At 43.9% G+C, this 26,353-nt stretch overlaps 1 protein-coding gene across 1 annotated transcript in view; it reads left to right on the top strand.

Annotated features, from left to right (window-relative positions):
* Positions 1-14,836, top strand: part of SMAD6 (SMAD family member 6) — a 104,901-nt gene extending 90,065 nt beyond the window's left edge. Inside the window, exon 4 of the mRNA XM_073568905.1 lies at positions 13,518-14,836. Coding sequence (XP_073425006.1) covers positions 13,518-14,059 — 542 coding nt within the window. The 3' untranslated portion in view covers positions 14,060-14,836. The remainder of the gene's footprint in view (positions 1-13,517) is intronic.
* The last annotated feature ends 11,517 nt before the right edge of the window (positions 14,837-26,353 follow it).

The following is a 26,353-nucleotide window of genomic DNA, read 5'->3' on the forward strand; positions in this document are numbered from 1 at the left end:
ATCTTCGATTTCCTTCCCCTCCTCCAAAAAGCAACAGGCTTTTTAGCCGATGCTTCGGGAGAGACGGTGTGGGTAGCAGCAAGGTCCTTAGTCCTTTCAAATTCGGCTAGAAGGGCCCTTTGGCTGAAGTCATGGGGAGGTGACATCACCTCTAAGACAAAACTGTGCCATCCCCTTCCAGGGGCACCACGTGTTCGGGCCAGTCTTGGATGACATCCTCGAGACGGCTTCCGACAAAAAGAAATCGCTACCCGAGCAGAGAGTCGCCAAGAGAAGATTTTTTTCGTCCCGCACGAGAGCAGTCCTCCCAGAAGGAGTTCAGAGGGAAAGGCAAGACGGGACGATGGAGCTACCCACAGGGGGGGTAGAGGGAAGAACATCCTTGCCCCTCAGCAACTCCAGGACAAACAGTGACACCCGTGTAGGGGGTCGACTCACTGTTTTTCGACCAATGGCAGGCCACGACCTCGAACCAGTAGATCCTGCATACTATACAATTTGGGCTGAAACTGGAGTTCGAACACCCCCCCCCCCACTGTTTAAGAATCACCCCTGCACCTGCACAGTCCCCAAGTCTCCAAAAGATTCTACTTCTTCAGATAGAAGATCTATTACGGGAAGGAGTAATCTCATACGTACCTCAAAAGGAAATAGGCAGAGGACATTACTCCCGCCTATTCCTGGTGAAGAAGCCCTCCGGAAAGCACAGGCTTATCATAAACCTGAAACCCCTGAATCGCTTCATCAGATACCGGAGGTTCAAGATGGAGTCAGTAAAATCGTCAATTCCTCTTATTGGGCAGGGCTGGCTATGGCTATGATAGACCTAAGGGACGCTTATTGCTATGTCCCAATTCATCCGGATCACAGGAAGTTTCTGAGGTTCGCGGTCTCCCACGACCAGGGGATCAGCGATCTCCAGTTCAACGTCCTCCCATTTGGCATATCCCCGGCACCAAGAGTATTTATGAAAATTATGAGGGAAGCAGTCATTTCTATCCGTCTTCAGGGAATATGCATTGTCCTATATTTAGACATCTGCTCATTGTCGCTCCATCGGTATCCCGGCTGAACCAGGACGTATCAAAGACCCTGCATATCCTCGAATCTCTAGGTTGGATCCCGAATCTCCAGAAGTCGGACCTTCATTCTTCCTCAAGGAAAAAATTCCTGGGGATCCTCTTAGACTCGGAAAAGAGGACGTCCTTTCTTCCGGAGGATCGTCAATCAGACCTTCGTCAGAGAATTATCCGGTTCAGAGAACAAAGGGCACCCACCGACTCCGAGGGACGCCATGTCTATCCTGGGGTCCCTGTCATTGTGTATTAAGGCGGTATCCTGGGCACAGGCACATACGTGAGTCCCCCAGTCATACGTCCTGGTAAATGCAAGGAAGTATCAAAACAATCTGTCAAAAAAGATTCCACTTCCAGGACACGTAAAATCGGCCCTCTTGTGGTGGCTGAATTACCGGAACTTGAGACGGGGAATAAACTGGGACCAGCTTCCCCTAAAAATACTTTGCACCGATGCCAGTCTGAGAGGTTGGGGAGCCGTGGTGGAGTCTTACTTCCAGGGACAATGGTCCCAGAACATAAGAACCAGATCCTCGAATCTAAGGGAATTGAAGGCAGTGGAGGAAGCACTAAAAGCCGCTTCATCCCTTATCCAGAACCATCATGTTCGGATCTATTCCGACAACGTAACCACGGTAGCATATCTCGGACACCAGGGGGGTACGAAGTATGCCAGTCTGAAGACAGTGGCAACAAGAATTTTCCTCTGGGCAGAAAAGCACCTATTATCCATCTCTGCGGTACACCTGAAGGGTCGGGAAAACATCCAGGCGGACTTCCTAAGCAGGAAAGACGTCCATCCGGGAGAGTGGTGTCTGAATCAGGAGGTCTTCCAGTCTCTGACCTTGACATTGGGAGATCCAGAAGTTGACCTATTTGCGAATGCTCAAAACGCAAAAAAAGCAACCTATTTCTCCCTCGGTCCCACGTACGAAGCCCGGGGGACGGATGCGTTTGCCCATCCATGGGTCTTCAGACTGGTCTATGCCTTTCCGCTGATCCCTATGCTGGCAAGGACGCTGCAGAAAATCCGATCAGACATGGTCACGACAATCCTGGTGGCTCCAATGTGGCCAGGACGAAGCTGGTACAGCGCCTTGTTGGACATGGCCCTGGAATGTCCATTGCTTCTACCCAAAAAAAAACAACCTCCTTTTCCAGGGTCCCTTACTGCACCCAAACCCCAGCAAATTGAATCTAGCAGCTTGGTTATTGAGGCCAACAGTCTGAAGGCCAAAGGGCTATTGGATGAGGTAATCCGGACCCTTCAAAAAAAGTAGAAAGCCGGTAACAAATGCCATATACAGCAAAATAAGGAAGAACACTTCCTGGTGTCTTCCTAAGGTCCCTGACCCCTTCCATCCCAATATTGCCCAGGTCCTAGATTTCCTACAAAAAGGATTAGAGCTAGGACTTACTCCAAGCACACTAAGTTTATAAGTATCTGCCCTTAGTTCCTTTTTTGACCAGGACCTAGCCAGACACCGTTGGATTAAACGATTCATGACCGCTGCAAGCAGAATACGGCTTACACTCCCTAGTCGGTTTCCCCCCTGGGATCTTAATATAGTGCTGAATAGCCTAAAGGTACTGTCACACTTAGCTATGTACCAGCGATCCCGACCAGCGATATGACGCGGTCAGGATCGCTGGTACATCGCTAAGTGGTCGCTAGTGAGCTGCCACATAGGCAGATCTCACTAGCGACATCGCTGGGGACGGGGGTCGCTACTTACCTGTCACACCAGGCGATCCTGCGTCCTCCCGCCCGGCTCCACGCGTCGCTCGTCCTCACAGCATGCTAGTATGTCCAGAAAAAACACTGGAGGTAGCAGGAAGGGGAGGGTTATTTAACCTCTTTGTGTTTCCTGTCCCCCATTAGGGCGGGGAGACATCCTCCAAGGTGACTGTTGTGGAAGGTTCCTAGAAACCGAATTACCGTTAAGTCTAATTCTATTTTCAGCCAGCAGCTATTTAATGTGTGTGGCCCGCCTAAAATTAGATATACACATAGGATGCATATATTGGCCTGATGACTATTTAATATGTATAGGGGCTTCCTGATGACAGACGTCCGGGGAGTTAAGGATCAGTTGAATTTTAAGGGTCCGATCCTTTTACTCTCAGAGGTAAGCTGCGGCCAAACACTTCATGTGACTGTAAGTTCCCCATACACATTAGACAAAAGTTGGCTGAACCTGCTGATAATGCCATACACATTAGTGGTACGTTCAGCCAACAGCCATCTAATGGGTCGGGGTCTTTAATATTCTCTTCCTGTGGAAAACACATGTTCGCATGGCTGATTAGTGCATGTACATGTATGTAAGGGTCTGGAGAGAGAGCCATTGTCTGAACAAGTGCTGAGTGAGACGTCATATGTGTGACCAGTCTCGATCAGAGGAGATTACAAAAATCGGATCCCAGAGCTGCAAGCTGCAGGAATGCACAAGCTTGTATCCACCAGGACCTGGTATAGCCCGCTCCTAATGGATTCGGTCCAGATTTTTTTTTTTTTATCTAATGCCAGCATTTAGTTAGGTTTTTTTTTCACCTTTGCCTTTCCAATGAGGCACTGCTAATTACATCTTTTTCTATTAAATTATACATGTAGCAGAACGTGCCCCCAATCTGAGAGGAGTAGAAAGGAGCGCCCGTCGGATAGGACGCCTCTGATACTCAAATTATTTCAAAATTGCTTTATACGGCGTCTTAGGTCCATTATTATAATGTTCAGGCTGTATGGCACTATGGGAAGTTGGGGGCAGCCCTCATGGCTTGTTGTTTTTTTTTTGTCTTTCCACATAGTGGGCTCCCAGTGTGTTTAGCAGTTGTTTATTGCCTCTGCTTGGTAAAGTCAACTACATGCTTTATGTGTGTTAAATGTCATGTCAGGCGTTTCTTCACACGGTGTAAATGCTTTTTAAGGACAGGCCCCCTGGTTCTCCTCTGTTATTGTCTTGGAAGTTTTAAGCCCTGAGAAACAGGAAGCCCATTGTCCTGTATAGCGCCTCGAATATCCCCAGTCGCCAGTGATCCTAATGGCCTTTCCTATGGCGTGAAGTGTCTGGAGGGGATACTATAAATAGATCACGTGCATCTAAATGACACTGAGTCCCCTAATGTCATTCATTAGTTGATCATTCATCAGCCCGGACCGACTTCCCGGCTTCTACAGCTGTTTGTGGAAGGAGTCCACATGCCGACTCCCTTAAATAATATTACACTTTTTTTCCTCAATTTTTCCTATGAAAGTAAATCTGCAACAAAGTATGCATAGTAAGTTTATTAAATATTAACAAATAATATTGATTTTTTTTTTTTTTTTTTCAATTTTGGAGTCCGGTACATTGCTTCCTACTCCTACTTGCCCCCAACCCTCCCCCAAAACAAAGGGGACTGGACTAAAACAGAGGTAGCAAAGAAGAAACCTTACAGCTTGTTTATTTAGCACCAACATACATTCTGGAGCACTTTACATACAATATCGTCACTTGCTGTCCACATTGGGGTTCGCGGTCTAAATTCTACAATGTAGAGAGAGGGGCTGTTAATAAGAAATAGTGCAAAAAAGGCATTTGTACAGGGTGGGCCATTTATATGGATACTCCTGAAGAAAATGGGAATGGTTGGTGACCCAGATCGGTGCTCTGAATTTGCAGAATGGGCAAAACAAAAATTGGAACACGACCCTCAGTTTACACAGAACATTATGTTCAGTGATGAGGCAAACTTTTTTGGGTGGGCCATTTATATGGATACACCTAAATAACATGGGAATGGTGACCGTTTTCTTGTGTAGGGTGTCTTGCATTGAAATCTGCTGCAATGACCTGGGTACTGCGTTCACCAGACATCAACACAATTTCTATCCACTCCTCACGTGTTAACCTCTGAGATATGTCAATGGCTGTAAACAAAGAGATACTTGTAAATAACTCATGAAAGAATAAAGTTACGTTAAAACCAAGCACACCATTGATTTTCTTGTGAAATAGACAATAAGTTTCAATGTGTCACCTGACCCTCTTCCCATTGAAAAAAAAAAAAAATAAAGTTGGATCCAAAATGGCTGACTTCAAAATGGACGCCACGGTCACCCCCCATCTTGACGTTTCCCCCCTCCCATATACTAATGTGCCACAAACAGGAAGTTGATATCACCAACCATTCCCATTTTATTTAGGTGTATCCATACAAATGGCCCACCCTGGTACATTTCCATTAGGTGTACTGAGTATTTTTCTCCAAAACTTGTTCAGATGCCTGTACATACGTGTGTGTGTGTTTGGTGTTCATTCCCCTAAAAGTCAGTGTCCGAGCTTTGCAGCATGAGCAGGGAGGAATATTGAGCATTAAACTCTACAGACAGCCTGTTTCGGGGTGTTACCCCTCATAAGTCTAGAGCTGAGTGACAGCCTTGAGGCAGTGTGGGAGATGAATTTATTGACTTCTGAGTTCTTTAACGTTTCTCTTGTTCTGAGAAGAAGAGCTTATTCATATACTTATCTCCGATAGACCATTGTGTGTACGTCACACTTAGCTGGTCCAGGACTCCCCACTACGGTTAGATATATGTAACAGCCAGTCTTATTGCGCTGCGGTACGTCCTGTACCCGGTGGTTTGACTTTTGCAAGTGTTCATTGATGTACAATACAGGCCTCTCATTAAGGCCATGTTCACACGTCCAGCAATCATCCGTTAGAACACATCCAGCAGCAATCCGTTGACCGTTGTGCCGGCACAACTTTTTGTTTGGCTAAGAAAACGCTGATTTCAGCTTTATCCATTTTGTACATTGAAGTCTATAGAAACCTGATCCATTAATTAGCTATCTATTTTCTTCCATTTGAAACTGATCCAGTAAGCAAAAAGTGGTGTCTTCACAGCTTTGTCAACGGCTCGCTGCCGGATCCGTCGTAACGGACAGTTACTGGACATGTGAACACAGCACTAAAGCAAAACATATATGTAAGGCTAGTTCGGGTGAATGTGTCCGTGCAAAGTTATTCTCCACTGAAACTAGGCATTACATTTACTATGAGAATTTCGGTTTAGCGGATTAATCTGTCAGTTGTATAACCTGTGAAGGAATGTGGATGGAATAGTCAGAATATGTAACTTAAGGGGGTTTTACACATAGCGATATCGCTATAATGTCACCGATTTTGTGACGCAGCAGCGATATTGCTAGCGATATCGCTATGTGTGATACTCACCTCCGACCGGCTCCCCCGCTGTCTGTCGCTGATCGCGCGAGATCGGCCGGCTCCATTTCTCGTCGGGCGCTTCCTGCTGGCGCCAACGAGCGACGTGTGGAGGCGGGCAGGAGGACGTCGGGATCGCCGCGTCTGAAAGGTAAGTATCGTCCGCTGAATCGCTGTGAGATCTTCCTGTGTGGCAGCTCACTAGCGATCATTTAGCAATGCACCAGCGATCCTGACCGGGTCGTATCGTGGTCGGGATCACTGGTGCATCACTAAATGTAAAAGGGCCTTTACTGCCGCTCACTGAGGCTGGATCAATGGGGGGGGGAGGCCTTTCCATAGTAGATGAAGGGAGCAACACTAGCCTCCTTCACTAAGAGGTGTTAGTATTTCCTAGACCTTCACTTGCCCAGTGTTCCTCTGCCCCCTACTTAGACTTTTTTTGCCTACTCTTTGCTTTTCTGACCCACCTTTCAAACAGTCATTTCTTCCGCTCCCCCACCCAACATTCCTCGTCCGTGCTCCAGCTAAATTCCTCCCGTTTTACTTTCTCCCTTGCTCCATTGATGTACTCCTCCTCCCCTCCTATACATTCCTCTGCTTCCCCCCCAGACCTCTCGAGCCTCTGTAGAAGACGTGCCCTGCTCGGCCCAGGCAGGATATGGAAGCGATGCAGAATGGAGCCAGCGATTTCACACTGCTCGGCCTGTGCTTGGGACGAGGCTGCTGCGGGATGTTTATTTGAGGGCAGGGTAACCTCAGACAAACATCCTGCTTTTCTTCTGCCTTTTAAACCAAAACCTCTGCACAGACGTGACCGCAGGATCCTGAACGTGTAAGGAGGGGAGTACGAGTGTGCGACGGAGGGCTTCTCCCTGTGTGTCCTGTACTCCTATGTGTGCACTACTAGTCCACTCTCTATGTATGGCCAGCACCTAAAAGGTCTCCCTTCTGCGACACTACCTAAGTATGGCTGGTAAAACCTCTAACAAGTCCTAAATGGTTTAAAAAAAAAATGTTTCTATAGGAAATATAGGTCTCAATAGAAATGTCTGTAAAGCGCTGAGGAATGAGCTGCTGTGCTATAGAAGTAAGCAAAATAAATAAAATAATGGCAACATTCCCATAGCTGTTCAATCTAACCAGTACAATGGATGTAATGGACCACTAGTTTTTTCCCCTGGATATAACATTTTGATGTGGTCCGTGATCATAAATCAGCTGAGAAGAGCTCAAAAAACAGATTGATAGGAAATTGTGTTTCTCTTATCTGAAGGAGCTCACTGATAGGTGGTCAGTCAACTCATTCTGCAGCTAGCAAATGGGGCAAAGTTTTTAAAGAGATCCAATTGAGAAAAGTGATTTGTGCACTCATACATGGATTTAAATGAGAAAAGAAAATGTTCCTAAGGTCCTACTAACCCTTTAGGTCAGGGGTGGGGAATCTTTTTTTTGTGCCAAGGGCTATTTGGATATTTATACCATCCTTCGGGGGCCTTACAAACTCCGCCCACAAAGTACATCCTGACTCTGGCACTGGTGTCAGGACGTAATCTTTCATTGCATGCCCTTCAATGTTCAGTAGTGAACACTGCGTGTGTGCGCTAACAGAGCAAGAAGAAATTAATGAGCTTGTGGCAATCAAAATACAGCTCCCTGCCCAAGAATGTGGCCCCTGAGAATCTGCTCGGGGCCTGATAAAAGGTCATCGAGGGCCGTAAATGGCCCTGGGGACTGAGGTTCCCCACCCCTGCTTTAGGGTATGTGCAGACAATCCAGAAGTGGCAGCGTTTGGATGCAACACTTTTTCGCTAGGTCCAAAGTGCTGCCGTCTATTGATCACAGGTGAATCCGAATGCGATCACTGAACCGTGCGGATTCACCGCATCCAATACATTCTATGGGGGAAATTTCTCTTGCAGAGGCATGTGTCTCCGGAAGAGAAATTGTCATGCTGCTGTCTGGAAAGACGCACCGCATGTGTCTGTCTCCACGGGTGTCTCTGGACACATAGTGGGTATGGGATCTCTTGAAATCCCATCCACTATGCTGTAACATCTGGATGCTGCACAAGTATACAGCGTCCAACCCGCAGAGTTTACTGACCGTAGCACATACCCTAATATATTGGAAAACATTTCTCCTTAGTTTTTTCCTGATACGTACTTATAATGGTTGGGCAGGTAAAACGTTTTAGAAGTTGCAAATGTCTATAGGGAGAAAATATCTGTAACTTGATGGCTGGGTTTCTGTGTAAGCATTGGGCTCTGTTCACATGATGTGCGTTTGCTGTGTTTTAATGCAAATTAAAAGCTGCGTTTTACCGTACCAGCAAAAGCTATGATATTTCAGATATCTCATGCACACACATTGTTTTGCTTTTTTTCTACTGCCTGACAAGGAAAAATGCTGCATTTTTTTTTTTTTTTTTTTAAACGGCATCATGTCACTTCTTTCAGCGTTTTAGCAAAGTTTAGCAGAGTGTAAAAACTTGGCAAAAATGCAGGTTTCAGGTTTTTGGTGCAGTAAACTCAGGAACAACAAACACTAAACTGTGCCTGAAAAGCATGGCGAAAGCGCAGCAAAGCCTGCTTTTTGTAAGCAGCTTCTTTACTGCCAAGAGAGCAGGCTTTTCCTGCAGAAATAAAAAAAATCAGCAAAAACGCAATGTGTGAACATGGCATTAGTCAAGTCCCTTCCGTGGGCATTGTGCGACTATTTCCTGTGCCTATTTTACAGCATCTTCTGAGTCTGGCAACATTTTGGTGTTGTTGACGGGGCCAGGAGGCATCATTGCGGAGAGCAGCTGGTTTTTAACTGAGCATACAGCTTATGAGAAGATCAGTGATGTCATGGATGTTGATGGAAAGCTGGAGACCGAGTGACTGTGACTTGTGGAGATATTTCTTTTAAGGAGTTAAAACATTAGGGTTATATCAAAATAAGGTAGACCTCTTGATGTCACAATTTTGAAATCACACTAGTTTTCTTAACCCTAAACGACCACCGATACGCCTTTTAACGGCAGTAGTTAAGGGTACTTAAACCACAGCGCCGTTAATTAATGGCGCTGTGGAAAGTATATAGCGCCCCCCCAGAGTCGGATTTTCTCCGGGGTCTCGGCTGCCGGGGGTAGCAGAGACCCCAGAGAACATGATTCGGGTCTTTAACCATATAATGGCGACCGCAAAGAAAAGAAAATGGAGCATTTTCTATTTTGCACAAACCACGTGCACTACGTATACAGGGCTGTGGAGTCGGAGTCGTGGAGTCGGAGTCGGAGCTCATTTTGGTGGAGTCGGAGTCGGAGTTGGAGTCGGTATAAAATGGACCGACTCCTAAAATATATAATAAATTGGGTACAGTAATTCAATGCAGGATGTGCTGAATATTTTTTCATAGGAGTTTGGGAAAGTTATGAAATGTCCTATAAATGGCTGTTATATTCCTGATCTAAGGCTACATTCACACACAACGTTTTTCCTGTGTTTTTTGAGGATACGTTTTTCAGCTGCAAAAGCTGATCATCTTTTTAAAAAACTGCATCACCTGAAAGGTTTTTGAGCTCATAGATAATGTTTTCAATAGCAAAAGCAGATTAGAAATCTGCTCTATCTATCCATTTATCCATATCTGTCTATCCATATCGTATCTGTACCAAAAAGAATGAAAACCGGGTAGTACACCAATATATATTCTGTTCTATCTAAACATCTTGATTATTGGATCATAAAAATGATTAAATGTCTGAGGTTCACATTGTACTACAATAAATTTTTCACTTAAATATAAGCAATATGTGTGGGAGTCGGAGTCGTGGAGTCGGAGTTGGAGTCGGAGTCGGTGTAAGGGAAATTGAGGAGTCGGAGTCGCAGGTTTGGCTTACCGACTCCACAGCCCTGCTATTATGTGACGTTTGGCACATAAAGAATTGAGGCAAAAAAAAGAGGTTGCGAAAATGTAACGCAAATGATGACTCTAGTTCTTGGTGTAGTGGTTTTTGCAGCAGACTAGTCATACAGGTGCTGCCCCCCCATCCCTTCCCAATCCTCCTGGACTGAATCTGCAAAATTTGTTTTTTGTTTTTTTTTCCCTTATGGTCAGCTGTGGAAGGTTTCCTTAGAAAATGGGTTCCCTGTAGACACACCATAAAAAAGAAAAACACTAATCCAAAAATTCAGACACAAAAAAAATAATTCACAATGCCAGGAACAGCCACAGTTTTAGGGTTAGGAGACCTGCTGGGCATTGCAGTCCATACAGTGACGTATAATGTTATGGGTCCTTTTACACTGATGGCTGGCGGCACGATATGACCCCTGAACTTTTACCCATGGTTTGAATGCCTGTTTACGCAAGCAGACCAAAGTAACCAATGCGGGCTAAGGCCTGTTTCATACTTCCGTTGTTGGCGGACAGCTTACATCTGCCAAAAATGAAAAGTATCGGATCCGCCTCCGGTATGTGACATACGGCTGTCAGCGGCCTCTAATTTTGTCGGATCCGGTGAAGATGAAATGTGCTGGAAAGAGAGAGAGATTTTCTCCGCTCCCGAAACGGCATTTCATGGTTAAAATTCTTCCCGGAGTAAAGCTTCCGGGCATGCGCAGTTCAAAATAGCGGACCGTCAAAGAAAAAAAACGTTGCAGGGTCCGTCTCATCCGCCCGGGAGACGCTAAAATCTTGGCGGATCCGTCAAAAAACGGGTGGGACGGACGACCGTCAGTCAGTCAAGATCCACCACTAATGTAAGTCTATGGGGGAAAAAAACGGATCCGCCCCTTTTTTGGCGGATCCGTTTTCTTTTCAAAAATTGGCGGATTTTGACTGACGTCAAAAAACGGAAGTGTGAAATAGGCCTAAGCGGTCCTATAATAGATTGCTCAGTCCGCGTAGGCTGCCGTGGCTCTCTGCCGAGAACAATGAGCTTTTACGCTGCATAAACGATCATTTCACCCGATGGAGAGATTTGATTGTTCATCGGGTAATAGTCAGCCTGTTTACACCACAAGATTATGGTGAAATGAGCGTTTTTAACAATCTCTCGCGATTGTTTTGCAGTGTAAATGCCCCTTAACCTTTTAATTGTAAACTGGACATCAGACTTGGGTCGCTGACTGCCTTGCTAGGTGCTTTAGCTAAGATGCTCCTCGCTCCATGAAATGCCTCTGGCTATTGTGTCGTTACATAAGTCCCTGGCAGGAAAGGTTATGCCCTGCCCCCTCTCTGATTTTTGCCAGGAAGACTGAGAAGATTTAGGATGTGCGCACTCTACAGGAGCCGTCTCCTTTCAGACCACAGAGGTCTTTGATGTCCTTTCCAAGCTGCTGTCACAGACTTTCCATTTAGGCAGGAACAGCCAGGCCTAAAACTAAAATCATATGGTCCTCTCCTGAGGAGGGTGGTCCCCAAGGGCTGTCCAAAATGCAAGTGGGACCGAATGCATTTGGCAGGAGATCAGTGATTGTCCTTGGGTGCTGAACAAGAGAACCAGTTTAATTTACATAGCTTTCATAGTGTAGGTAATGCCCGATGGTCCTGAGAATGTTCTGAGCCGTAAATGGTTATTCATTGTTCTCGGTAGAACGCCACTTCAGATCCAAACCCTGTTTATCTTAGGGTGACCTCTCCCCTTCATCTAAATGTATGTCTCTTCCAGGCTTTGCGTTGATCCCGTCCCCTTGCCCTACTTTCCTCTCGGTGGCCGCAGGATGAGGCAGCTTCCTGTGTGAGGGGCCCAGGGCAGGGGATGAGGTCTGGCATGTTGGAGTAACCCTAATCAGGCTCTGGTATCCTTCTCCTGAACATTTTTGCAAATGTCTTATCGCCTTCCTCTTCCCTCCCTCATTCAGCTTATCACTTCACTTAATTTAAACTCAGCTTTCTGCTTCTGCACAAGGGAATTGCATCTTCTGAAAGGCGACTGCGCAACTTTTAATCTCATAATTCCATGATAAATATATAGAAATGCAAGGATATTTATTGTTTTAAGAATAGATAATATGCCATATACTGTTCATGGCTAATGAGTCCCAGACTTTTTTACACTGTAGCAATGGTTAACAAATGTATACTTTTTTTTTTTTTTTAAATGGCTGCACGGTGGCTCAGTGGTTAGCACAGTTTCCTTACAGTGTCAGGGTCCTAAGTTCGAATCCCACCTAGGAGGACATCTGCAAGGAGATTGTATGTTCTCCCCGTGTTTGGGTGGGTTTCCTCCGGCTACTTCAGTTTTCTTCCACACTCCAGAATCATCCTGCTAGTGGACTTAGACTATGGGCTCCAGTGGAGACCGGGAGGATGATGTCTGTAAGCGCCGTGGAATATGTTGGTGCTATATAGGCAAGCATAATAATGATCAGTAATATGATGGTTCTTAGTATATGCACTTTTTTTTTAAAGCAGAAGAGTGGCCCGTCATAGAGCATTACTATTTGTGTACCGATTCTGAGCCTTTACCGTAGTCTGAAACTGTTATTTTAGTTTAGTGACCTGCAGAGCTGAAATCACAGAGCAGGAACAAGGTGTATTCATTATACTAGACACCACATATTAAGCTGTGGTAGTACAAACAGAATATTTCACTGCATAATAGGTGTTTGTTAAAAGGGTTGTAATGGCATATAATATTAATGTCCTATTGGTGGAGGTCCAAAATCTGCCACCCCCACTGATCAGCTGTTCTTAGCTCCAGAAGCAGCCAGCTGTAAACATAAGACGGTAGGATCTGATCTGCAGCCCTTCGCAGCGGCCACTACAGTGTACAGAGCTGTGCTGTCCTTTCCATACATGTGTGCATCCAGCTACCATCAAACATGATAACAGCTGATGAGTGAATTTGCCAGGTGTCGGACCAATTGATCTGATATTGATTACCTATTCTAGAGAGACCATCATTATTATATGTGAGTACAAGCCATTTTAAGGTTCATTCACATTTGGTGTTTTTGTGTAATTTTTCCACAATTTTTGGAAGATGCCAGAAAACTAATGAAGAAAAAAAAGCCACTTTCAGAGGTTTTTCTGGCCAAATCTTTAGGAATGGGGTCTGGTCACAAGCTTGTCTGTGACAACCAGCAGAGTTGGCAAAGTAGGCCTGGGCCATAATAACAGCCAGCTCTGGAGATTTTTTTCTTTAAATTGCACAGATTCAAAGTCACAGCGTTATAGTCGATATTTTACGCGCAATTGTCATAACTTCTACTAAATCAAGCATTTTGTTTCCTTCCACAGTAGACACCAGTCTGTCTCTGGACTCCAGCAAGCAGGGCCATTGGTGCAGCGTAGCGTACTGGGAGCACAGGACACGCGTGGGCCGTCTTTATGCTGTGTGTCAGCCGTCTGTCAGCATCTTCTATGATCTACCTCAAGGGAGTGGCTTCTGTCTGGGCCAGTTGAACCTGGAGAATCGGAGTGAGGCCGCTTCTAGGACACGAGGGAAGATTGGACTGGGTATCGTGCTGAGCAAGGAGCCGGACGGGGTGTGGGCCTATAACCGCAGCGACCACCCCATTTTTGTTAACTCCCCGACGCTTGATTCGCCCACCTGCCGTTCTCTTATTGTACGCAAGGTGATGCCTGGCTACTCCCTCAAAGTATTTGACTATAAAAAGTCGTGTATTCTACAGCATCTTCCTGCACCCCCGGAATATGCGGATGGACCGTATGACCCCAACAGTATACGCATCAGTTTTGCTAAGGGCTGGGGACCATGCTACTCTCGCCAGATGATCACTTCCTGCCCATGCTGGTTGGAGGTGTTGTTAGGACGGTAGCAGCCAGCCCACACCTTTTTTTTTTTTTTTTTTTACAATTTGTTTTTTTTTTTTTTCCATTTAATTGGTGTATTAACGAAGAAGGATACAGACCACTTCCAGCCAACAGAGGCCCCTGATTAACCCATTTTCCGTCAGGGAGGCATGCATTACCTTTACACATCAGCACCCAGGTTAACAATAATGCATCTCATGCCTCACTGCCAGAACATGGGTATCCAGCATCAATACACTGATGTCTATAGGGAACTGTGGAGCCGTTTCCTTCTTTGGGATTTAACCTCTCGTTAGCCTTGTTTCCTCATGCCGTTGGCTGTAGCCGCCATTTCATCATGCATGTTATAAGACCACGGCTGTGAACACCTTGGTGCTGCAAAACTATGCACATGGTTACAAAATGACACCTATGCTCACAAACATGGAGGTGCATCATGTCACATTAACCTTTCCGGTGCCATACCAATTAACCTCTCCTTGCCACCAGGGCCTGGACTGCCTTGCTTGCCTTTTTTTTTTCTCAGATCTGCAATGTACTGCAGGCCCCTGGCATTGAAATAGTTAATTCCCTTTTGACTGAGGGATCCACACTACCCACACACACCTGACAAAAGGACTCTCCCAAATACCATGCCCTAGATTTAATATAAAATGTTTATATATTATATGGAAATATATATTATACTTGTAAATACGGAGTCATTTTTACAATGTCATTATTTATGTATGGTGCAATGTGTATATGAACCTAAATACAAATAAAATGCACTTTGGCTTTTACAGATCTTCCAGCACAGACTTAATAAATGAGAATCAGTACAGTAAAAATGCATGCAAAATGACGTTATTTAAAGGGTGCTTGGGTAATGGTGGAGTATTGTACAGTGTCATTTTATGCCATTGACTAATCTGTCGCATAACCTGCAAGTCTAAAGCGCCCCCCCCCCCCCCCCCCCATGCACTTCAGATAGTTGTCAGCCAAGCCGTGGTCAGTAATATCGTCACTCCCCTGCTAGTTCTGCCAAGTAGTCCTGAGTTCTCTGATAGCGCTATTCCCAGACATCTCTTGTGGCAGCTTATCTCTTGGAGGCAAAAGGATTGGCAGTCCAATAATTGATCATGATCTCCACCGTCAATCAACTGTCGGGAGAGTTGAGAGGCCCCAACAAATACAAACTAGTGCGCAGCCAGACTGCCTTATAAATTGGACCTTGATCAGATTGCAATGTTCGGACTGTCCGGCGGTTCTCCCGACCAGAGCGTAACAGCTGCATTGAAATATATGAAGCTGTCGCGCTCTGTTTGGGAGAGCCGCCGGCCAGTTCAAGCATTGCAGTCCGATTTTATACAGCCGTCTGACTACACCCTTAGACTGTTGACTGAACCCATTGATACCGGTGGGTTCTGTCATATTTATTAAAACCCTAGTCTGTATTGTGTAACGGTATACAATTTTCTAGTATTTCTTCAATTCCTAATATTTTTCAAGATCGCTGCTTGCTGTCAGTCATTAGGATCATTTTCCATGTCCCTGCAGCTAAAAAATTTCCCCACAGCATGATGCTGCCACCACCATGTTTTGCTGTGCGGATGGTGTTCTTGGGATGATGAGCGGTGTTGGTTTGACACCAGACATAGCGTTTACCTTGGTGGACAAAAAGTCCAATTTTGGTCTCATTTGACCACAGCTCCTTCCTCCATACATTTGGCCAGTCTCCCACATGTCTTTTGGCAAACTCAAAACGAGCCTTACAATATTTGGGTGTAAGAAAATGCTTTTTATCTGTGTACTCTTCCATAAAGGTCACCTTTTATGGAGTGTGCAGCTTATTGTGGGTTGTATGGACAGATAATCCAGCCTCTGCTTGAGCACTCTGTTGCTCCTACAGGGTTACCATTGGTCTCTGTGCTGTATCTCTGATTAATGCCTTCTTGCCCATGCAGAGAGTTTTGGTGGGCTGTCCTCTCTTGGCAGGTCTGTTATGTTACCATGTTCTATCCATTTGATAATGAATTTGATGGTGCTCCAGGTATCAGAGATAGGAACAAAGTTGTTGAGCAGTGTAGTCAGGGTTGGATTATAAAAAATAAATACAAATCCCTGACTTGTTTGGAGATCTCCTTGGTCTTCGTGGTGGTGTTTGGTTAGTGATGGCTCTTGCTTAACCCCTTAAGCCCCAGGGTGGTTTGCACGTTCATGACGGGCCAATTTTTACAATTCTGACCACTGTCCCTTTATGAGGTTATAACTCTGAAACGCTTTCATGGATCCCGGTGATTCTGACATTATTTTCTCGTGACATATTGTACTTCATGTTAGTGGTAAAATTTCATTCATATAACTTAAGTTTATTTGTGAAAAAAACGGAAATTTGGCTAAAATTTTGAAAATTTCGCAATTTTCCAACTTTGAATTTTTATGCCCTTAATTCACAGAGATACGGCACACAAAAAACTTAATAAATAACATTTCTCACATATTTACTTTACGTCAGCACAATTTTGGAACCAAAATTTTTTTTTGTTAGGAGGGAAGTTATAAGGGTTAAAAATTGACCAGCGATTTCTCATTTTTGCAACACCATTTTATTTTTACGGACCACATCACATTTGAAGCCACTTTTGAGGGGTCTATATGATAGAAAATACCAAAAAAGTGACACCATTCTAAAAACTGCACCCCTTAAGGTGCTCAAAACCACATTCAAGAAGTTTAACAACCCTTTAGGTGCGTCACAGGAATTTTTTGAATATTTAAAAAAAAATGAACATTTAACTTTTTTTCACAAAAAAAATACTTCAGGTTCAATTTTTTTTATTTTACCAAGGGTAACAGGAGAAATTGGACGGCAAAAGTTATTGTGCAATTTGTCCTCAGTACGCCGATACCTGATATGTGGGGGGGAACCACTGTTTCGGCGCATTGCAGACCTCAGAATGGAAGGAGCGCCGTTTGACTTTTTCAATGCAAAATTGGCTGGAATTCAGATCAGACGCCATGTCGCGTTTGGGGAGCCCCTGATGTACCTAAACAGTGGAAACCCCCCCACAAGTGACCCCATTTTGGAAACTAGACCCCCCAAGGAACTTATCTAGATGTGTGGTGAGAACTTTAAACCCCCAAGGGCTTCACAGAAGTTTATAACATACAGCCGTACAATTAAAAAATCATATTTTTTCCACAAAAATGATCTTTTCACCCCCAATTTTTATTTTTCCAAGGGTAACAGGACCCTAAAAGTTATTGTGCAATTTGTCCTGAGTACGCTGATACCCCATATGTGGGTGTAAACCACTATTTGGGCGCATGGCAGAGCTCGGAAGGGAAGCAGCGCCATTTGACGTTTTTGCCTGGAATTGAGATCGGACACCATGTCGCGATTGGAAAACCCCTGATGTACCAAAACAGGAGAAGCCCCCCATAAATGACACCATTTTGGAAACTAGACCCCCCAAGGAACTTATCTAGATGTGTGGTGAGCCCCCCCAGTGCTTCACAGAAGTTTATAACGCCCGGGCGTGAAAATAAAAAAATCGTATTTTTTCCACAAACATGATCTTTTAGTCACAAATTTTTTTATTTTCCCAAGGGTACAAGGAGAAATTGGACCCCAAAAGTTGTTGTCCAATTTGTCCTGAGTACGCCGATACCTCATATGTGGGAGAAAACTACTGTATGGGCACAGCACACGTCAGGGCTCGGAAGGGAAGTAGTGACGTTTTGGAATGCAGACTTTGATGGATTAGTCTGCGGGTGTCATGTGCGTTTGGAGAGCCCCTGATGTACCTAAACTATTGAAACTCCACACAAGTGACCCCATTTTTGAAACTAGACCCCCCACGGAACTTATCTAGATGTGTGGTGAGCACTTTGAACCCCCAAGTGCTTCACAGAAGTTTATAACGCCCGGGCGTGAAAATAAAAAAAATCATTTTTTTCCACAAAAATGATATTGCCCCAATTTTTTATTTTCCTAAGGGTACCAGGAGAAATTGGACCCCAAAAGTTGTTTTGCAATTTGTCCTGAGTATGCTGATACCCTATATGTGGCAGTAAAACACTGTTTGGGCACATGGCAGAGCTTGGAAGGGAAGGAGCACAATTTGACTTTTTCAACGCAGAATTGGCTGGAATTGAGATCAGATGCCATGTTGCATTTGGAGAGCCCCTGATGTGCCCAAACAGTGGAAACCTCCCTATTATAACTCCAACCCTAACCCCAACACACCCCTAACCCTAATCTCAGCCCTAACCCTAGCCCTAGCCCTGGCCCTAACCCTAGCCCTAACCCTAATGGGAAAATGGAAATAAATACATTTTCTTTTTATTTTATTATTTTTCCCTAACTAAGGGGGTGATAACGGGGGGATTGATTTACTATTTATAGCGGGTTTTTATGTTTGGCAGCTGTCACGCTAAAAGGCTTTTTATTGTAAAAATAGTTTTTGCATCACCACATATTGAGAGCTATAATTTTTCCGTATTTTGACCCACCGAGTCTTGTGAGGTCTTATTCTTTGAGGGACGAGTTGACGTTTTTATTGGTACCATTTTCGGGCACGTGACATTTTTTGATCGCTTTTTATTCCGATTTTTGGGACGCAGAATGAGCAAAAACCAGCGTTTCATTAATTTCTTTTGGGGGGGTGCGTTTACACCGTTCCGCGTGCAGTAAAATTGATAAAGCGGTTTTATTCTTCGGGTCAGTACGGTTACAGCTATACCTCATTTAGGTCTTTTTTTATGTTTTGGTGGTTTTATGCAATGAAAACTATTTTATATAAAACCCTGCCAGCACGCCAGCGGGAGACCAACGAAGTTCTCTTGTGCTGTATGTTAATCCTGTAACTTATGTTTTCGCCTCTGCCCGCAGTAGGGCAAAGCATAGTGCACAGGCACAAGTCCCGATTTCTCTGCGCAGGTGCAAGACTTCGCCAGACAGCGTGGATGACTGGAGTCGAGTTGAGCGAATTTGTTCAGATTTTGTCGCCAAATCTGAATTTGCTATATTTGTGCCATATTGGTTCCCTATTCGTGCCGAACGTATGGCTGATGATCGGTTCCAAACATATTCTGTAATTTCTACGCCCATTGAGTCTAATGACGTTCGGCTGAATTCCACAAATATTGCAAAAACAATATTCGCTGCCGATTGTATTCGAAACCGAATCCAAACAAATTTGCTCAATTCTACTCGGGAATCGTCATCCATGTCAATCACTGCAGGAGGACGGTGGGCAGCACCCGGGAGGAGGGACAGAGAGCACAGAAATGACGCCTATCAGCCAGTACCAACAGGACTTGCATACAGCGCTAAAGAATTTCAAAAAGTTTTTTGGGGGGGATCAGAGGGTTTTATATAGCTATTTATGAAATGCAGCACAGAATCTGAATAGGGTAATCGTTTTAGTTGTTATATGACAAAACTTGCAAATGTTCTTGACTTACCCCGGATGGGATTTTAACCCCTTCCTGACATCAGACGTACTATCTCGTCCATGGGACCCGGGCCCCTATGCCCATGGACGGGATAGTACGTCTACCGCGTTCAGCGGCGCCCACGTGGTGAGCGCCGCTGATCGCGGCCGGGTGTCAGCTGATCATCACAGCTGACACCCGGCACAATGTGTCAGGGGCGGTCACGGACGGCCCCCGACACGTTAACCCCTTGCACACCGCGATCAAACATGATCGCGGTGTACCAGGGGTTAAAGGGAAGCATCGGCAGGGAGGGGGCTCCCTCTGTGCTTCCCTGAGCCCCCCACGGCAGCGCAATGTGCAGCGCTGCTGCCGGGGGCTCCTTTCCTGCAGGCCCCCGAATCCAAGATGGCGACGGGGGCCTGCAGGAAGCTGGCTTCCTCAGTGCTTGCAAAGCGCAGTCATGAGGAAGCCTTGTGCACTGCCTGTGACAGATCGCTGATCTGTCACAGTGATCTGTGATGTGACAGATCAGCGATCTGTCACAGAACAGTGATGTCCCACCTGGGACTATTTAATACAGTAAAAAAAAATAAGTGTTAAAAAATTTTAAAAAATCGCCAAATAAATTACAAAAAAAAAAAAAATATTCCCCCAAATAAATCCATTTTTTGATAATAAAAAAAAACAAACAATAAAAGTACACATATTAGGTATCGCCGCGTCCGTAACGACCCGCCCTATAAAACTGTCCCATTAGTTAACCCCTTTAGCGAACCCCTTAAAAAATAAAAATAAAAAACGAAGCAAAAAATGATTTATCATACCGCCAAACAAAAAGTGTAATAACGCGCGATAAAAAAGACGCATATAAATATCCATGGTACCGCTGAAAACGTCATCTTGTCCCGCAAAAAACGAGCTGCCACACGGCATCATCAGCGAAAAAATAAAAAAGTTATAGCTCGCAGAATAAAGCGATGCAAAAATAATTATTTTTTTATATAAAATAGTTTTCATTGCATAAAACCACCAAAACATAAAAAAAAGACCTAAATGAGGTATCGCTGTAACCGTACTGACCCGAAGAATAAAACCGCTTTATCAATTTTACCGCACGCGGAACGGTGTAAACGCACCCCCCCCAAAAGAAATTCATGAAACGCTGGTTTTTGTTCATTCTGCGTCCCAAAAATCGGAATAAAAAGCGATCAAAAAAATGTCACGTGCCCGAAAATGGTACCAATAAAAATGTCAACTCATCCCGCAAAAAATAAGACCTCACATGACTCAGTGGGTCAAAATACGGAATAGCTCCCAATATGTGGTGATGCAAAAACTATTTTTACAATAAAAAGCGTCTTTTAGCGTGCGACAGCCGCCAAACATAAAAACCGCCATAAATAGTAAATCAAACCCCCCGTTATCACCCCCTTAGTTAGGGAAAAATAATAAATTAAAAAAAATGTATTTCCATTTTTCCATTAGGGTAGGGTTAGGGCTAGGGCTGAGATTAGGGTTAGGGGTGTGTTGGGGTTCGGGTTGGAGTTAGAATTGGGGGTTTCCACTGTTTGGGCACATCAGGGGCTCTCCAAATGCAACATGGCGTCTGATTTCAATTCCAGCCAATTCTGATTTGAAAAAGTCAAATGGTGCTCCTTCCCTTCCAAGCTCTGACATGCGTCCAAACAGTGTTTTACCCCCACATGTAGGGTATCAGCCTACTCAGGACAAATTGCAAAACAATTTTTGGGGTCCAATTTCTCCTGTTACCCTTAGGAAAATAAAAAATTGAGGGCAAAAATATCATTTGTGGAAAAAAATGATTTTTTTATTTTCACATCCGAGCGTTATAAACTTCTGTGAAGCACTTGGGGGTTCAAAGTGCTCACCACACATCTAGATAAGTTCCGTGGGGGGTCTAGTGTCCAAAATGGGGTCACTTGTGGGGAGTTTCAATAGTTTAGGTACATCAGGGGCTCTCCAAACGCACATGCCACCCGCAGACCATTCCATCAAAGTCTGCATTCCAAAACGTCACTGCTTCCCTTCCGAGCCCCGACGTGTGTCCATACAGTAGTTTTCTCCCACATATGGGGTGTCAGCGTACTCATGACAAATTGGACAACAACTTTTGGGGTTCAATTTCTCCTGTTACCCTTGGGAAAATAAAAAAAATGGGGACTAATTGATCATGTTTGTGGAAAAAATACGAATTTTTTATTTTCATGCCCGGGCATTATAAACTTCTGTGAAGCCCTTGGGGGTTCAAAGTGCTCACCTCACATCTAGATAAGTTCCTTAGGGGGTCTAGTTTTCAAAATGGGGTCATTTGTGGGGTTTTTCCACTGTTTAGGTACATTAGGGGCTCTCCAAAGGCAACATGACACCCGCAGACCATTCCATCAAAGTCTGCATTCCAAAACGTCACTACTTCCCTTCCGAGCCCCAACGTGTGCCTATACAGTAGTTTTCTCCCACATATGGGGTATCAGCATACTCAGGACAAATTGGACAACAACTTTTGGGGTCCAATTTCTCCTGGTACCCTTGGGAAAATAAAAAAATGGTGACTAAAAGATCATGTTTGTGGAAAAAATACGAATTTTTTATTTTCACGCCCGGGCGTTATAAACTTCTGTGAAGCACTGGGGGGTTCAAAGTGCTCACCACACATCTAGATAAGTTCCTTGGGGGGTCTAGTTTACAAAATAGGGTCATTTGTGGGGGGTTTCCACTGTTTAGGTACATCAGGGGTTTTCCAATCGCGACATTGTGTCCAATCTCAATTCCAGCCAAAAACGTCAAATGGCGCTGCTTCCCTTCTGACCTCTGCCATGCGCCCAAATAGTGATTTACCCCCACATGTGGGGTATCAGCGTACTCAGGACAAATTGCACAATAACTTTTAGGGTCCTGTTACCCTTGGGAAAATAAAAATTGGGGTGAAAAGATCATTTTTGTGGAAAAAATATGATTTTTTAATTGTACCGCTGTACGTTATAAACTTCTGTAAAGCCCTTGTGGGTTCAAAGTTCTCACCACATATCTAGATAAGTTCCTTGGGGGGTCTAATTTCCGAAATGGGGTCACTTGTAGGGGGTTTCCACTGTTTAGGTACATCAGGGACTCTCCAAACGTGACATGGCGTCCGATCTGAATTCCAGACAATTTTGCATTGAAAAAGTCAAACGGCGCTCCTTCCATTCTGAGCTCTGCCATGCGCCGAAACAGTCGTTCCCCCCCACATATCAGGTATCAGCGTACTCGGGACAAATTGCACAATAACTTTTGCAGTCCAATTTCACCTGTTACCCTTGGTAAAATAAAAAAAATTGAACCTGAAGTATTTTTTTTGTAAAAAAAAAGTTAGATGTTCATTTTTTTTTAAATATTCAAAAAAATTCCTGTGACGCACCTAAAGGGTTAAACTTCTTGAATGTGGTTTTGAGCACCTTAAGGGGTGCAGTTTTTAGAATGGTGTCACTTTTGGGTATTTTCTATCATATAGACCCCTCAAAGTGGCTTCAAATGTGATGTGATGTCCGTAAAAATAAAATGGTGTTGTAAAAATGAGAAATCGCTGGTCTACTTTTAACCCTTATAACTTCCTAACAAAAAAAAATTTTGGTTCCAAAATTGTGCTGATGTAAAGTAAACATGTGGGAAATGTTAGTTATCAAGTTTTTTGGGTGCCATATCTCTGTGATTTAAGGGCATAAAAATTCAAAGTTGGAAAATTGCGAAATTTTCAAAATTCTCGCCAAATTTCCGTTTTTCTCACAAACGCAAGTTATTTGAATGAAATTTTACCACTAACACGAAGTACAATATGTCACGAGAAAACAATGTCAGAATCACCGGGATCCATGGAAGCGTTCCAGAGTTATGACCTCATAAAGGTACAGTGGTCAGAATTGTAAAAATTGGCCCGGTCATGAACGTGCAAACCACCCTTGGGGGTGAAGGGGTTAAAATTGATCTAGTTGGTTACTTGCACTTGTCCCATTGACATACAGTGCTGTGCAAATTAATTGGGACAAAGCATTTTTTAAGTAAAATCGTAAGTTGGTTGCCAGTCAGTGATTCAAACCAGTTTTAACTGCTTTGAACAGGCACTCACACCTGTTCAAAGCAGTTAAAACTGGTTTGAACCACTGACTGGTAACCAACTTACGATTTACTTTAAAAAAAAAAAAAATATGCTTTGTCCCAATTTGCACAGCACTGTATTGGGGTGTCCTCACCGGTATTGTGTAGGGTAGCTGAGTGCACTGGATATGTGTTGTCCTATTTATCACACACCCATTGGAGTAACTGGATATACAGTATTTGACCATCCTGTGGATGTATAAATTGGGTTGGTTTGTCATTTGGCTATTTCATTAATCCATTGCATTCGGAGAGAGATCTGTCAACAGATGACCGTGCAAACTGGCTTTAACAGTTTAAAACTTTGTCCAAAAATCATGTTATTTGTTTGATTCAGTTTGGGTAGATTTAGCCACAAGTGTCCTTTCTTATATTTGGCTGAGTGCTCTGACTCTTGTTCAATATCATATTGTACATCTGATCAGGAATTATATTATCAAAGGTTTTTTCATAAAACAAATTTTTCACCTGAGCAATAAATTTTTTTGCATTGTCCCATATGGGAAATTCTTTGCTATTTTTCTATTACAGGACACCTTAACAACTTGTTCTTCAGTATGGCTAAATCCGTTTTGAATGGACAGATTTCTATGTACATTGACCGCTTAAAGGTCAAAGGTCTTGCGCACGTGAGCTCCTTATGGCTCTGAACCAATATCGCACCTAGAGCGGTCCTCCTCTGAGAAAATACCCCTGTTTGTCGGGTGCCGCACTGAGGCAGCAACCAGTGTGCTTATGTCTCGGCAATCCCTTGTGCAGTCTCCACATGATTTTGGCCTATAGGTTACCATACACCAGGGGTCCCCAACTTGTAGCTCGGGAGCCACATGTGGCTCCCGGTCCAACAAATTGTGGCTCACGACTGTCTGCCAGCTTGGTGCATTAGGTCCAGGTCTAGCAAACAGGTATGACGAGTACATCTCAAAATGGTGAATTTTGTGAGTAGCCCTGCACAGAAGTTCTGATCTGGATGCATATATACTGGTTTTAGGGGTTTAGAGATGTTTTAGGTATGGTACGCTGGAGACAGGATGATACTACATGTTAGAGGAGGTGCTTGAAGCTGGATATGACAGTATGTTGAGAGTCCTTGATAGGCGAATACTGATTGGGGGTTTTATGGGAACCCCTGGGTCTCGGTGTACTGCTTTGGAGTGATTTCTGTGGAAAAGCTTTGGTTATCTTTACACCTGTAATGGGGGCTTTGGTTGACACTACTTTGAAGGGGGTGGGAGCTGGATGTGGCTCGCAACCCTCTCTGTGCTGAATGTGGCTCTCAAAGTCAGAAAGGTTGGGGACCACTGCCATACACATTAGAGCAGCATCTGTTGAACCCACTGCTTTGGCGGGTCAGGCTGATCATTTGAGTATGGGGACATCTTGACTCTTCCCCAGTGTCTAATGTTGAAGGAAAGAAGTTTGACATATTTGATTTTACAACATGCCTGTTCGCACTGGAAATAAGCTGCCACCAAAGGTATTCGGCTGCAACATATTCCCCTCTTCTTCCAAACCTAGCGTGGATCTATAGGTGTTGGGAAGATTAGCAGATGGCCAACCGTGCATTTGACTGATCTTGGGTCAATCTATAGTTTTGTATGCCCTGGTATTGGTACAACGGACATAGTAATTTCCAATTGTATTGAAGACACAAGCCTAAAGTTATCTGCTGAACAAGCAATTAGAAAGATCGAAAGATGCAATGACAGGTGCAGTTCTCCTTTTTTATAGTGAGGTCCTGCAGTAGGAAATGGACAAATAATCCTTATCATATACTTTCCTAGACTCCAAATGCCCATATCAGTTGAGGAACTATTAGTAACTGATGCGTTTCTTGCTCATGAGTCATGATCGTGTATATACTGTATATGTGCTAGTCCATTTTTACTGTGCTACTTGGCTGTGCAATATGTAGAGATGGGATACACAGAGGGCCACACTGTACTTTATGGTTACAACCTTATACAAAGGGGTCTTTTTGGTCAAATTGCTTATGACTTGTGGAATGCTCCATTACCAGTTTTATGACTTATTCACACAGCTATTTTTTTCACATTCATTTTAGTTCTGTATACGCAGCATCCACAAGTCAGACTGCACACTGACCCCAATTCTTGTCAGTGGCCAAGTGACCAACTTTATGGTCAATTATTGAAGTACTCTATTTATAGTTTTAATCCAAAGTCCCAACCTGCAGAAATGTTTGTGCCTTTTGACTGAAAATTGACAATAATGAAGAAATAATGAATAAAGAAATATGGGAACATTAGACTAATCACAAAGAAACATTTGTTTTGATCCATTAATTAGATCTGATTTTAAAATTTAGTCTCGAAGTTGGGACAATGCAGAAGAGCATATTTTATACATATATGATCTAAATTACATACGCATAGGATCTGTTTTTGATCAGAAAAAGAACCAAATAAGGACGTACCTAAAATGTACAAAGCTGATGCCAAACCACACGAGTTTTCAGAAATAAAATGGTGCGATTTTGAAATCTGTAGTGTGCATTAATCCTAACCTGAAATTCACACGTCGCCCATATTTTCCACCTTTCAAATTTTGCTCCATCTTCGATGTGGATTTCACTGTGTGCATGAAAAACGGCTACAGTTTGAAAGAGAATCTGTCACCAGGTTTTTGCCATGTAAGATTAGAGCTACATAATGTAGGGGCTAAGACCCTGATCCAGTGATGAGTCACGCACTTGGCTGCTTGCT

Source organism: Dendrobates tinctorius, unplaced genomic scaffold (assembly GCF_039654945.1).
Source record: "Dendrobates tinctorius isolate UK_male_01 unplaced genomic scaffold, ASM3965494v1 ptg000022l, whole genome shotgun sequence".
NCBI lineage: Eukaryota > Metazoa > Chordata > Amphibia > Anura > Dendrobatidae > Dendrobates > Dendrobates tinctorius.